At 42.9% G+C, this 13,604-nt stretch overlaps 2 protein-coding genes across 5 annotated transcripts in view; both read right to left on the bottom strand.

Moving 5' to 3' along the window:
• slc10a1 (solute carrier family 10 member 1) overlaps positions 1-4,127 on the bottom strand; it is a 4,219-nt gene extending 92 nt beyond the window's left edge. The window contains exons 1-4 of the mRNA XM_026998772.3: positions 3,886-4,127; positions 911-1,115; positions 581-759; positions 1-92 (exon numbers count right to left, since the gene is read on the bottom strand). The exon at positions 1-92 is cut by the window's left edge and continues 92 nt beyond it. Coding sequence (XP_026854573.3) covers positions 1-92; positions 581-759; positions 911-1,115; positions 3,886-4,127 — 718 coding nt within the window. The remainder of the gene's footprint in view (positions 93-580; positions 760-910; positions 1,116-3,885) is intronic.
• A 2,627-nt stretch (positions 4,128-6,754) lies between these two features.
• Positions 6,755-13,161, bottom strand: srsf5b (serine and arginine rich splicing factor 5b). 4 transcript variants are annotated; one of them, XM_081717003.1, is made up of 8 exons: positions 13,010-13,161; positions 12,122-12,261; positions 11,788-11,858; positions 11,547-11,651; positions 10,326-10,395; positions 8,943-9,016; positions 8,236-8,343; positions 6,755-7,790 (listed from the first exon to the last, which is right to left on the bottom strand). In XM_081717003.1, exons 2-8 carry the CDS (start codon positions 12,245-12,247, stop codon positions 7,496-7,498), a joined length of 849 nt encoding a protein of 282 aa, XP_081573129.1. In that variant the 5' UTR covers positions 12,248-12,261; positions 13,010-13,161; the 3' UTR covers positions 6,755-7,495. The 4 variants fall into 4 exon arrangements, with proteins under 4 accessions (XP_081573129.1, XP_035380206.1, XP_081573130.1 ...); XM_035524313.2 differs by lacking the exon at positions 13,010-13,161 and adding an exon at positions 12,649-12,801; XM_081717004.1 differs by lacking the exon at positions 13,010-13,161 and adding an exon at positions 12,531-12,622.
• Positions 13,162-13,604: the final 443 nt, after the last annotated feature.

Raw genomic sequence — 13,604 nt, 5'->3', positions numbered from 1 at the left:
CAATGAACTCTGCTGGGAAGGACATCATTAGGATGGTGAGGCACAGTTGGAGGTTCTGGCAACCTGTCTCCATGGCAACAGTCCTTCTAGAACTTAAGATTAGGACAAAATAGATAAGCAACTTTCAAAAGTGACCTGCCTTCAGCAATTAGTATTATGCATTAGTATTATTGGCTTAGTCATACACTGGTGTTTCAAAGTCTTTAGAAGACGTTTACATACAGGTAAATGACCTGTTAATCTTGAATCATGTAATACATTTACATTTATGACATTTAGGTGACACTTTTATCCAAAGCAGCTGACAACTCTGACTGAGTACAACTTGAGCAATTGAGAGTTTAGGGCCTTGCTCAGGGGCCCAACAGTGACAACTTGGCAGTGATGAGGCTTGAACCAGCAACCTTCCAATTACAAATCAAATACCTCAAACACTATAATACATTCAACTTCTAACATAATCATTAAAAAATTACCATATAAGATATGAAAAAAAAAGGTTTGAGAAAATTTAAAGAAAAAACTTTTTAAAAGTAAAAAAAAAAACCTCTAGCATTAAGAGACAGTCTTTTTCACTTACAGTTGGTTAAGCTTGAAGAGAGAAGACAAGACATATCCAAGTATATATCCAAACAGTGGCATCAGCGCGGCTGTGACCACAAGCTGAGGTGAAGTCACTGTCTGGATGGCCTCTCCTACTGCAATGGCGATCAGAATGCCAAGGACAATCAATGTTACCAGCACCATGCACATCCCCACCTGAGGTGAAAGAAAAACACTGATCAGCATAAACTCAGCATTCTCTGCTTCCCTAACCTATGACTTGTTTCTTTTTGTCTTTATGTATGTGTGCGTGAGTGTGTGCGAACTACGTTCTTTCCTGATTCAAGTGTACCACTCTGCTTCTTACCTTGCTGACAAGCTTTGCCTGTTGGGGTGCATAGTGTCTCATACCGAATCCAGCAGCACAGGGCAGTGTGGTCATGGCCAAAGCCACGATGATGCCGGTGTAGGGCACAGCGATGCTCACATCAGATAAGCCCTGGCTATAGAGGTACAGCAGGAGGGGCATGAGGCCCATTGCCAGTATTGTGGAGAAAGTGGTCATCACAAGACTGCAACAGTAGGACATGACCTCAGTCTGATGATACAACAGAACTACAAACACTGGGCACATGCCATCAAGCACTGGGCTTCAACACTGGTGTATTTAAACATAGAACTGGTTTTATTAGGACAAGAATCAATTCTACAGCATTTACATTATATTACAGCATTTAGCAGATGCTTTTATCCAAAGAGATTTACATATTTATCAGTATGACTGTATATATACTCAATGGGAATCAAAGCTCGATGTTTCTAGCACTATGTTCTATCTGCTCTAGAATGGCATTGCATTAATAGTTAGCCCGTTCCCCTTCAATTTTCATCCAGTGACAACATCCAAGGCAAGTCTTGTTGTACAGTCATGGCCAAACGCACAAATTTTGGTTTTCACATTTTGCTGCTTCAGTTTTTTTGCTGGCAATTTGTATTAACTTTAGATTGTGAAGAGTGATCAGATGAATTGCAATTAATTGCAAAGTCAATCTTTGCATGAAAATTAACATAACCACAAAAATTACTGCCAGCCACTGCATTTCAGCCCTGCCACAACATGGCCTGCTGACATCATTCCAGTGATCTTCTCATGGCAGCTGATATCACTCCATCATGCTGATTAGAAGAGCATTAAAAGGGTGGTGGTGCTTGAAGTTTTCATCTGTTTACCATGGTTACCTCCAAGGAAACATGTGCAAACACATCATTGCTTTTCATCAAAAGGGCTTCACAGGCAAACACATTGTTGCTTGTAAGATAGCACCTAAATCAACCATTTATCCAATCATCAAGAGCTTCAAGGAGAGAGGTTCAGTTGCAGGGAAGAAGGCTTCACGGCACCCAAGAAAGTCAAGAAAGAGCCAGGATGTAACTTTGAGCGGCAAGGAGGTGGACACATGCATAGAAGAGCGAGATTTATTATGAGTAAATCCAAACTCAGAGTCGGTATAACGGTCCAGGGTCATATTACCAACACGGAGAGTACAGGGATACATGATAACAAAACAAGGGCTAGAAGAAATGAAGGCAAACAGGAGTATCAGGCTATAACAAGACGTTAGGAAAGCTCGGGGCTAAGAAACACAAAGGTATGGAGTACAAACACAATGATTCAAAATTATATGTCTGCACGAGGGACAGATGTTGAAAATCAAAGGCGGGGTGGAGAAAACGAAACTATAGAACAGAATTAAAAAACAAGACAGGGGAAAACATGGAACATGGAAACTGGGAGGGACTGATCATGACACAGTACTGTCTCCTAAAGAGGATGCAACTACAGGATCAGGTCGTCACCAGTGCAGAACTTGCTCAGGAATGGCAGAAGGCAGGTGTGTGCGCATCTGCACGCACAGTGAGGCGAAGGCTTTTGGAGGATGGCTTGGTGTCAAGAAGGGCAGCAAAGAAGCCCCTTCTCACCAAGAAAAACATCAAGGACAGACTGACAGGAAGTATAGGGATTGGACTGCAGAGGACTGGGGTAAAGTTATTTGCTCTGTTGAAGCCCCCTTCAGACTGTTTGGGACATCTGGACAAATGATTGTCCGGAGAAGAAAAGGTGAGCGCTACCATGAGTCCTGTCATGCCAACAGTGAGGCATCCGGAGACCATTCATGTGTGGGGTTGCTTCTCATCCAAGGGAGTGGGTTTGCTCATAGTTTTGCCTAAGAACACTGCCACGAATAAGGAATGATTCAGGAGTAATTTGGTGATGAACAATGCTTTTACCAGCATGATGGAGCACCATGTCACAAGGCGAAAGTGATAACCAAGTGGCTTGGTGAACAAAACTAAGAAATTTTGGGTCCATGGCCAACTCCCCAGATCTCAATCCCATTGAGAACCTGTGGTCAATCCTCAAAAAGAGGGTAGACAAACAAAAAAACTGATCAACTCCAAGCACTGATTAGGCAAGAATGGGTTGTCATCCGTGAAGATTTTGCCCAGAATCTGGTGAATTGCTAAAGTCTTAAAAAAGGGTCAACACTGTAAATTGTGCTTCATTATACCATACAAACATATCTGATAAAAGGATCTAAAAAACTGAGGCAGTAAACATTGTGAAAACCCAAATCTGTCAGTCTCAAAACGTTTGACCACAACTGTAGGTTCAGTGCTAAGGGAAACCACAACTGAGTGTTAATATGGTGAGCATATGGTAAGTGGGTACATCATATATTGTAGCTACACTGAACTAAAGAGGATTGTTATGAAAAGATGCCCATGTATTCTTCCACCGCAAACCGGTCCCTATCAGCTATAACTCCTCCCTCATCCACTGATTATCACCAATGGCTGTTGCTTATGTTAGGACTCAGGAGTACCTACAGGTACCCCGCTGTCTGCCAGTAGTCTTCGTGCGCATTTTGCTAGTCTAAACCATAGTTTTCTAGTTCATCTTTAGCTGCACTTACTTTATTTTGGATTCATCTTACTATTACCTGTCTTCAACTCTAGTAGATTGTCTGTACATCTGTTAGACCTGAGGTCATATACTTATTTATTCAACTCTTGGGGAAAAAGCCTATCGCCTTTACACAACTCTAACTAAACTAAACAGACTTCTGTGACAAAGGGAGCAAGGTATAACCAATATCTCACTTTCTGCTTAGTTAGCAATATTTTTGGATATTCACTGGATAATTCACTGCGGTTTTGCTGTATATGTCACAGAAATCCAAACCAATATATCAAAGCCTTAACATTAGTATATTTAATGAGCTTTAGTGGTTTTCAAAGACTGTCAGATATGGACTTAGCAGTGTACTGACGGAGGAGTACCTGAGATTCACATCACCCTTGACTCCCAGGGTCAAGATGTTGGAGAGGTATCCACCCGGACAGCAGCCACAGGCCAGGACGGTGACAGCCTCCGCAGGGCTCAGCTGGAGCAATTTGGCCAGGGAGAAGGCCAAGAGAGGCATCACACCAGACTGAGCAACCACCGTCATCAACACCCATTTTGGTTTCAAGATGTGGGCCTTTATCTTGGACAACTCCATAGTGCAGCCCAGGCAAACCATGGCGATTAAGATCACCTTTGCTCATAGTCATGTTGTGGTTTCTAGATTTTTCACACATTCCAGTAATTTTAAGTACACTTTAAATAGAAAACAAAGATGCAGACTCAAGAATTAATTGAATTGAAGAGAATAGCTGGTCCAGTATTTATTTATGAGCTCAACGTTACATAGAAATGAGGCACATGGTCTGGAATACATCTGACTTATTGACTTATTGTCATTTTATTACCTCAATGTCACATGGTATTACAGTAGCGCAGATAACTCTACGCCTTATTCCCATCAAGTGTTCCCAAATCTTCTCTAAATGCAGGTTTTTTCTTTTGCTGAAATTAATTCCATTTGAATTCAACAGAAGATACTAAACTACAATTATCATGTCTCCCCCCTCTACAAAGTTGTTTTACACTTTGATTAAATATGGCCTGAATTTGCAGAGTTGTTACTGCAACTTGAGCTCTCTCATCTACCACTACACTCTCATTTCCCAGCAACCACATCCTCTGAAGTGTGCAGAGCAAGCTTCACAACACCGCGCCAGGCTTCACCTCATGAGAAATAGCGTTCCCACACAGCAAGCTACTGTAAGAGTCGCCAAGCGCCTTTATTTCACCGAGTGTCCTGCGCCATCAGGCCAGAAGGCTGTGATGATGAGCGATGTTGAAAAAGTGACAACACATTGTGAAACATATTTCTTTTCCAGGGCATTTCTGTAAAAATTGGATTAAAAAAAAAAGATTTGCAAACTTGCAACAGAAAAGTAACTCTTATGTTCAGCACCAAGAGCTTTGGCTTTGTCTAAATCTTGCATCATATGAACTGCTAACCTTATAATCATAAGAAAATAGATCTGTTTTCATAGATGTGGAATTTCAATGGCATCCTTACATTTGTATTGCACATGTTTATGCAAATTTTTATCAGATGCTACATTTAAGTTTGTCTTTGTAAACGGACTCTTTCATGTAATGATTCTGCTTGTGACATCAGTCAACGGTGGAGTGTTACATATTCCTGGGAACTACCATGCAGCGGGACCTCAAATGGGACAGACATAACATTGTCTTCTTGTGATGGCTCATCACTTCCTCCATCTTTGTCTGGCTTGATTCTGCATCTTCACATATCAACCGAAAGCTGCAGCAAGTAATGGGATGTGCAGAGAAAATCCTCGGCCTGCCGGTCCACCACCTGTGAAGACCTTTACTTTTGAAGGATGAGGAAGAAGGGGTGGACATCACGGCAAACCCCAGACACTCCGGTCACACGCTCCTTTCGCAGCTCCCGAGCGACAGCCTGAAAGACTTGGGCCAGCTGCAGCCTCTGCAGTTTCTCTCCCCAGGTTGTAATGCTCCTGAAGAAGGACAATCCTCACATCCTTCTGTTTTGATTAGTTGCACATGCACTTTATGGCACAGATTGCAATGTAAACAGCTGTATTTACTGTATTTACCATGTTGTTAGAACATACATGCATGCAGGCTAACATATTTATTGGACACATATATATTGCTAAGTGATACACACATTATACATTCATACATATGAAGCTGCCATGACTATGTTCTCAGAGTGATGATTAGTGTTTGGTTTATGCCATACACAAGTGCACTGAAAGTCCAAATGGGATTTTTTTTCCAAGAAAGGCTTTCTTGTTGCCACTCTTCCGTAAGGCCCAGCTTTTCCTGTCTCAGCTCTCTGTAGCTCCTTCAGAGTAACCTTCCATCTCACGGTTGCTTCTGATTATTGCTCTACTTAATCCGTTATTGACTTTTGATGATTGTGATGAAGGCGATTGTCATATTCTTCTCGTTTCTTAATAGTGGATTTACTGGTGCACCATTTTCAAATTTTGGAATATTTCTTAGAGCCACACCCTGATCAATATTTACTCTATAATTTTGTCCCAGACTTGTTTCAATAATTGCTTGAGCGTCATAAATGTGTAGCTATGCTCTCACTCAGTACAAGGTGTATATTTATACTGAGACCATAGATACACACATGCAGACAATATTCAAACAATTAGAGGCTCAGCTGGTTGCACCAGAACTAACACAGCAATGGGGGTGACTTATGCAAACAATATGCAATTACTTCTTATGTGTAAATAACTTTGCAAACTATGTGGATTTTCCTCACACTTCAATATTATGGACAACTTTTTATAAATTCAAGACATAATTCCAGTTACATTCATTTCAACAAAATGTGACAGCTAAGGGGGGGTGGGGGGTGGACTTGACTTCCACTTCTTTATAAGCGCATACTTGTGGACGTGGCGACACCAGGGACTTTGGGCCCCACCAGTACCTTTTTAAAGTCCCCTTTTAAGTCTTAGCGTTCCCCTGAATATAACCCCTCCAGCCTCAGCTTGTATATATTATATAGAATCCATATGTTCTGTTGGTAATCTACTGTAAATCCGTCTAATTTTGTTTGATACTTGCGTTAAAGAGAACTCAAACAGCTAGCAGCTGGCAAATAAAGATTCTGACTCTGAAATGACAACTGTAATACTATTACAACTGAGTTTTGTTTAAGTCTCCTTATTAATTTTGCTATATAGAAATTGGTCTTTTAATATTCAAAACCATTCACAGTAGAAGGTGGCTGAATCAACAAAATTACAGGACAAAAGACTTTAATTACAATGACATGCAGGATAAACACTTCTATGCAAGTGACTGGACAATAAAATAAAACAAATTGTTCCAACATCCACACACACATCACTTCAAATATTTTTAGAACTGCAGTACCTTGTTTAAAAGAAAAAAAAAAAAAAGAAAAGAAGAAGAAGGAAAAAAAGAAGCTCTTCAGTTTTACATATTAAGGAAAGTGTTCGCCGCATAAACAAGCACATAACACCTACATACACACAGCCACTTCCTTCAATGTTTGCTTGAAGCATATCAGGTTCACCTGTAAGAAGAATGCTCCATAGCAGTATTTTAAAGTCCCCGTCAGTCTTATTATACAATAACTAGAAAACACAATTCAATAAAACCTGGTCCTGACTATTTTGAAGAGAAGTTCCTAGGAACCTGACAAATTATCACTGCTCTCTTTCAAGAGCAATGTCAAAGTGTCCATCAATGCAAACCAAATATTCACTGTGAATGCTGAAAAAAGGATCTCATACGGACAAAATTTTCCTCTGAAAAGTGAGACAAAATCGTTGGCTTCAGACTCGAGGTCCCAGCTACTACCTATGGCTTAAGAGCTCTGAAAGCTCTCAGACAAAGGGACTGAGCTGCCCCGTGTGGGCCACATATACGCAAAGGAGTACCACTGCTGGACCACAGCTGGTTGGCGTCATGCAGCGCGGGACCAACGGGTCAGGCCTCGAGAAGGCCGGAGCTGCGTTAATGGCGGCTGTCTGTGGAGGGCGAGCGGGAGGGGGTGGCGTGCCGGGCCGGGCTCGGGGGCGAGCCTCCGCCCTCAGCACGAGAGGACCGCTCTCCCCCGTCGGCCCCCTCAGCCCTGCGCGTGGGGGAGGGGGCAGGTGAGCGGCTCGGCGAGCGGCTCCGGGAGGGAGAGCGGCTGCGTGAGCGCGACGGCGAACGCCCCCGGGACCGTGAGCGGGAGCGAGAACGGGAGCGGGAGCGAGAGCGGGAGCGAGAGCGGGAAGAGCTGTCCGATCGTGAGCGGGTTCTTGATCTGTGAGGAGCAGAGAGAGGGATTAGAGTCGTGGGGAAGGAGCAGAGACCCAAGTGACAGCAAAAATTCCCAAAATGGTTTTTTTTTCGTTTTTTGTTTTTTTCTGATAAACATTTTGTCTTTACATCGATGCTTTCTTTGGTACATTTAGAACAATTAAAATCCTACTCCAGTGCAGCCATCTGACACTATACTGACCTTAAACCTGTACAATTTCCTATATTTAGAAAGAGGAAAATATCTTTTTTGGAGGACGAAAATTTGGTGAACACTTGTTTGTTGCAGTAGCTATTCATCTATCACAGTACCCAAATGCAATGAACATGAGTTCAGTACAACTGATGCAGTATATGAGAAAGGACTGGAGGGACAGACATCTGCTGTCTAATGCTGAACACTGATGTCATTCCTCATTACTGTACAGCTAAATATAAGCAGAACTCACTTTTTTCTCGCTGCTTCCACGAGTTTGATCTTCCGGCCATGTATTTCTTTCCCAGACAGTTTCTCCAGAGCATTTTTCAGGTCACTGTGAGAGGCAAACTCCACCACGCTGTGAAAACAAGCATATTAGGGCAGCTCACGTTTTGGAAACTGCAAACAATTTCTTTTTATCCAGTCACGTCACATGAATTCACTAATAGCAGTTTCCAATAACAAAAGTTTAGTGTCCAACACTTTGCCCTCTGTGTATTACCAAGTTACGTTAGCCATTTTTAAACTATTGTGAATGTGTTTTCGTAAACTATTAAAAATAATAAATACATTTGTGACCTGTTCAAAAGGCCAGCAATCCCAAACATTTTAATTCATTTTGATAAACAAATAATACTCATCAAGGCATAAAAGAAAACTAGACACCAAGCTGATGAGTACAAAGTTGATTTTGCTACAATATTTTTCTTACAAAATAAAACATATTACATAAATTGTATCTTTTTGCTTATTTTGCTCAGATTCAAGGAAAAAACAACATCTATAACACAAACATGGCTATACAACAAAATGTAAATACTATCGTGGAACCATGGTTTCTGTCAAGACCGCTGCAGCTTTCCACCCCTACCCCCCTCCACCTGAGAACCATGCACAAATACACCTGAGTTTCAGGATGGAAGATACTAAAGGAGCAGTTGAAGTGCATCATCTCACCCCTCATTCAGCTTGGGACGATGGGCATCAGCAAACGTAACCTCGCCAGCCTGCCTCATGAAATCCTTCAGGTCCTACAGTGCAAGAGCATTCTAGTTAGGACAGCTCTCGACACAGTAACTAAGCCACATATACTCAAGTACACACATCCAGAGACAGATGAATCCTATTTTAGCCACAGCAGATGGGGGTCCAAGAATCTCCAAGCTCAGAATTTAAACCTCACCCACGTCCAAAGCTTAACTGCTATGATTGTGATAAGGTTTTCTTGTTGATAGGACTTTGGAAAGGCTGAAATGTAAGTATACACCAATAACCATGTTAATCAATAAGTATCACACAAATGATGAATAACTTTCTTCAGTTAAGTTTAAAAGTTAAAGAGAGAAAACCACAAGGTCAACTTTTAAGTGTCGCTTTGATATTCTTGGACCCAGTAGCTACACGAACCAGACCAACAAAGGATTTGTGTAGAGCAGCTTGTTGTAAATAAATAAATAAATGAATGAATAAAATCAATAAAAACCCCTCCCCCACTCCCCCCCCATCTTGTGTGCGGGAGGACAGAGGGCTTCCCCCGCCAGTCCCGCCCTGTCTGCCCCCGCAGAGGCATCGAGAGTAAACAGGGAGGAAGAGAGTGGACTGATACCTGGGAACGTGCCCTTGGGGCTGGGCCACTGGGTCTCTCCTCGACCATAAACTTGCACCGCAACTTAACTCCTCGGCCACCAGAGAGCGGCGTGGGGGGGGCGGGGCGATACCGACCGAAGCCTCTCAATTTACCGAACCCCTCGATCGAATACGCCACAGCCTCTCTGTGTTCTCTCCCCCACTGTCCTCTCTCTGCCCCCTCTCTGTTTCGCGCTTCTCGCTCTCTGCCTCAGCACGGCTCCTCCACACCTCCGCTGTAAAGCGGCAGCCATTGCTTCTAGAGCCCGAGGGGAGGCCACGCGCCCCCCCCTCCCCAGCGAGCTCTCACACACCAGCAGGAGTCAACTAGGAGAGGAGTGCACGGGCTGACATGACTGGCTCAAACCAGGGAGAGGGACCCCGAAGGGTTTAGCGCCATCATTAGCGAGCTCTTCCATACGACACAACAGTCAGGCTGGCAAATAAAGGGGTGAACAATTGGTTAAAACAGGCATAATACTATAGTGTAGAGTTTACAAATTATATACCCATAAACTTAAATTTAAAAATATGATCTTGGGGAGCTTGATGTGAGGTTTGTGCCTTTAACTTTAACTGACTTAGTTAATTTTTTCTTGACATATGAACCTCACAAGAGATACTACAAATTCATTGTTCATCACTCTCAATTTTACCATGCTTGGATACAAAGTCACCAACACAGACTGACAGACATACGCGCTGGAGCTTTACCTGCCAACTCACTCTTGAGGAGAGGTTCTCCACAATGAGGCGATTCTCAGTGCGCATTGGAGCAGGGTTTCTGAGGAAAAGAAACATACAGGAGATAAATGGACTATCACCATCCTTCAGACACAAACACCTGATTAAAATGAGATAAAAACAGATAGAAGGGTTTGATGATACTGCTTACAAATTTTACAATTTTTTCTTGGAGCAACTTATGACATCCTTCCTACCCCACAAAGCCTTGGACAGTGTGTATGTGAAGATCATTGCTGTAAATGACACGCGGGGGTTGGCACGCTCAAGCACATCTTATCGGTATGTAAGGTTAATTTTTTGTAGGGACAATACATGGAAACAATCAGGTGCTTAGTACATTAGCATATTTATTCAATGATGAGTACTTAGGAGGTTAATGCTTTTTTAGCAGTGACATGAATAAAGCAGTTAAGTGTGGGCGCGAGAGAGGCAGCGCACTGGAGAGCGAGCACAGGCTATAAATATTGGCAGGTGGGGTGAAGCATGAGACTGGAAATTGCTAGCGGTTGTAGGTTCAGCGTTTTAGGTACATGGAGGACTGGGTAGGTGAGCGAGTTGTTCTGTCAGGTCACTGTGTAATGTGGTAGATCCAGATGGAACTGGTGGCACTGCGCATGCATTAACGGTGTCAGTGGGGCTCGGAATGACCTTGGTCCCCCGGTATGGATCTGCAGCGTTGGGGAACACTTGCTGATGTGTTAAGTAAAATCCATGTGGAACAGACGGTACTGAGTACGCATTACCGGTGCTGCTTGGGTTGGGCACAGCCTTGGGCGCTGGTGAGGCCAATATGGATTTTACGGCTTAGGAAGTGCCTAGCTATGTGGAGAAAGCTCAGTTGTGTTCGCTATTAGCATAGTAACGCCCATATGGAGGCGTTACTGGTGGCTCTGAGCATGCACTGATGGCGTCGGTGCGACCGGGCATGGCCTTATTCACCAGGAGAGCCAGTCTGGGTTTACTTTTAAAGAGCTGCAGCTTGGAGGGGAGTGGAACTGGGATGCCAGACCTTTCTACTGAGCATTCTGGAGGTATTGTGGGCTTAATTCAGAGAAACATAAACGAAGAGCGTTGCCTACCTGATGACCCCTGAGAAAAGCTCATGATGTTGTGGTTGCTGGTATGAAGTGAGTGGGTTGGGCCTAGTATGTCTGACATCGTATCCTGCGCAAAACTACAAGAGCCTACCTCCGGCCATCCTGTGAGCCACGGCTGTAACGGTCTGGGAAGCGTCCTCCACCTCCTCGACCTCTGCCTCCACGCAAACGCACCCGGGCGTGTTCTATAGTTACCCTGCACAGACAAGGATCTGATTGGCACATCACTGGCACACTGACCAGGGCTTAGGCTTTAATCACGATGGACTTACTTGTCCCAATGCAACTTATAAGAGGGTGCCGTACGTGGACAGAAAAGAGGACAATCCTACCTTTCATTACACAGCTCCTTGCCGTCAAGCTCACATACTGCATCCTCTGCATCTCTCGGATCATCAAATTCCTCCACATGAAAAGGCACGCAAAGAAACGTTAGCTAAAAGTTCACCTGTACAATCTATTTTTAGCAGATGAAATGAATATTCATCATCAATGTTGCAACAGTTTCATGCAAATGTCCTCTCGCTCAAGGAGATGAGAAGGAGCTGCCAAATTACAGAACAGCAGCCTAGGCGACATGAACCTGTACGGTACCATTGTATCGGCATTTTAAACTTGCCTATATAAGATAGCTAACCCAACCTAGGTTAGCTAGACTCAGCTCACCACAAACCCGAAGCCTCTCTTCAGATCAATTTCTCGGATTCTTCCATAGCCCTTGAAGAACCGTTCAACGTCTTTCTCCCTCGCAGACGGGTTCAGTCGTCCGATGAATATGCGACAACCACTCATCTTAGCTAAAAGACCTGTAAATGAATATAGACAATTGCCTAAGAGAACTAAACCATTAAGCCTTTGTTTTATAACAATTACATTAGCTAGCTGTTCTGATTTTAGCCTGCTAGTCCTCTAGCTACTCAGTCTAAAACAGACCCTGTGGTTCAGTCAGTCTTTCAAACGCCAGCTAATGAAATGTTAGCTAATGTCGTTCCTGGCTAACTATGCTAAGATAGCCAAGCTAATCTAGCATTCATGAGACGTTTTTACGATCGTTATTCTGCAAAAAAACACAAACCGTTCGCTACGCCAAAACCGAAAATGCCGAACAGCTCTAACGTTACAGAAATAACACATAGAATCCACTCGACATGTACAAAATTAGGGAAAACACCGACAGAGCACGTAGTTCACACCTTTGCTACTGCTTGGTCCTGTGTCAGGGAGTGTTCGAGCGACTAGTAAACAGCTTCACAAAATGGCGCCAGGTTGGTATTGTTAGTGTCTTTCTGACGATTAATGATCAATTTAAAAGAGTACCGAAACGCTGTCAACATCCATAGAGATATACGCTTGCCCTGTGCGTTTTTTTACATTTAGCAATTGTAGGCAGACCTACAATAGGCCTACATTTATAAACAGCCCGTGTGCTGAGAAATTAAGAGAATTTAACCCACGCCCTTGATGTCTTGGTGTTGTTAGCACATTCACCCTTACCTAGTCTACCTATTGAGCACATCTTAGCATCATATGTTCCAAGAGAAAACAGATACGTACCAGCGAATAAACGTTGTCCTAATTATTCTGAAATCTGTCTTTCCACAACTCCGTCTAAAAAAACAAACCAACCAACCAAAACCGCAGTATCGTGAGCATCCACTAGATGGCACGAAGGCACCGCATTTCATAGTAGCATCCTACGCACAAACATCAAGTCCCTGGAGGCGCAAAGCCTGGTACTGGGACGGAAGTATGCCCATATGCCATCTTCAAAATAAAATCCCCAAGCCCCAGGCTTTGGGAATAAGTCCGTGTCCTTCTTGAAAATGAAAGTTCCAGACCGACGTACAACATCGCAGATCTTGCTAAATGTTAATACGTATAGAAGGATACATAGATACGTATATAATCTAAAATACCAATCTAATAAAGTTTAAAAAGTACACTCACAGAACACAAAACACAAGAAAAACACATTGAACACAAAATTCTGTAAATTATGTCACAGTTTTTGTGTACATACATTTGTGTGTATGGTATTTTCTTAGAAGAAACAACTGTTTAATAGTATTATTGATTATACACAAAACAGTAACAAATCTAAATTAATCTGTAATCATTATATGAACAACTAAAGGTTTAAAATATAAAT

This window comes from Electrophorus electricus, chromosome 7, assembly GCF_041902795.1.
Source record: "Electrophorus electricus isolate QZ-2024a chromosome 7, ASM4190279v1, whole genome shotgun sequence".
Taxonomy (NCBI): Eukaryota; Metazoa; Chordata; class Actinopteri; order Gymnotiformes; family Gymnotidae; genus Electrophorus; species Electrophorus electricus.
The sequence above is the reverse complement of the archived record's forward strand: the minus strand, read 5'-3'. Positions and strand labels throughout refer to the sequence as shown.

What these genes read in the sequence shown, in the direction of transcription:
- srsf5b (XM_081717003.1), bottom strand. Translation starts at nt 12,247, where the DNA reads ATGAGTGGTTGTCGCATATTCATCGGACGACTGAACCCGTCTGCGAGG. An exon ending in GGCTCACAGGATGGCCGGAG is followed by an intron (nt 10,396 to 11,546) that starts GTAGGCTCTTGT and finishes TCTTTTCCTCAG; the next exon opens with AAACCCTGCTCCAATGCGCA. An exon ending in GTGGAAGCAGCGAGAAAAAA is followed by an intron (nt 7,791 to 8,235) that starts GTGAGTTCTGCT and finishes TGCTCCTCACAG; the next exon opens with ATCAAGAACCCGCTCACGAT.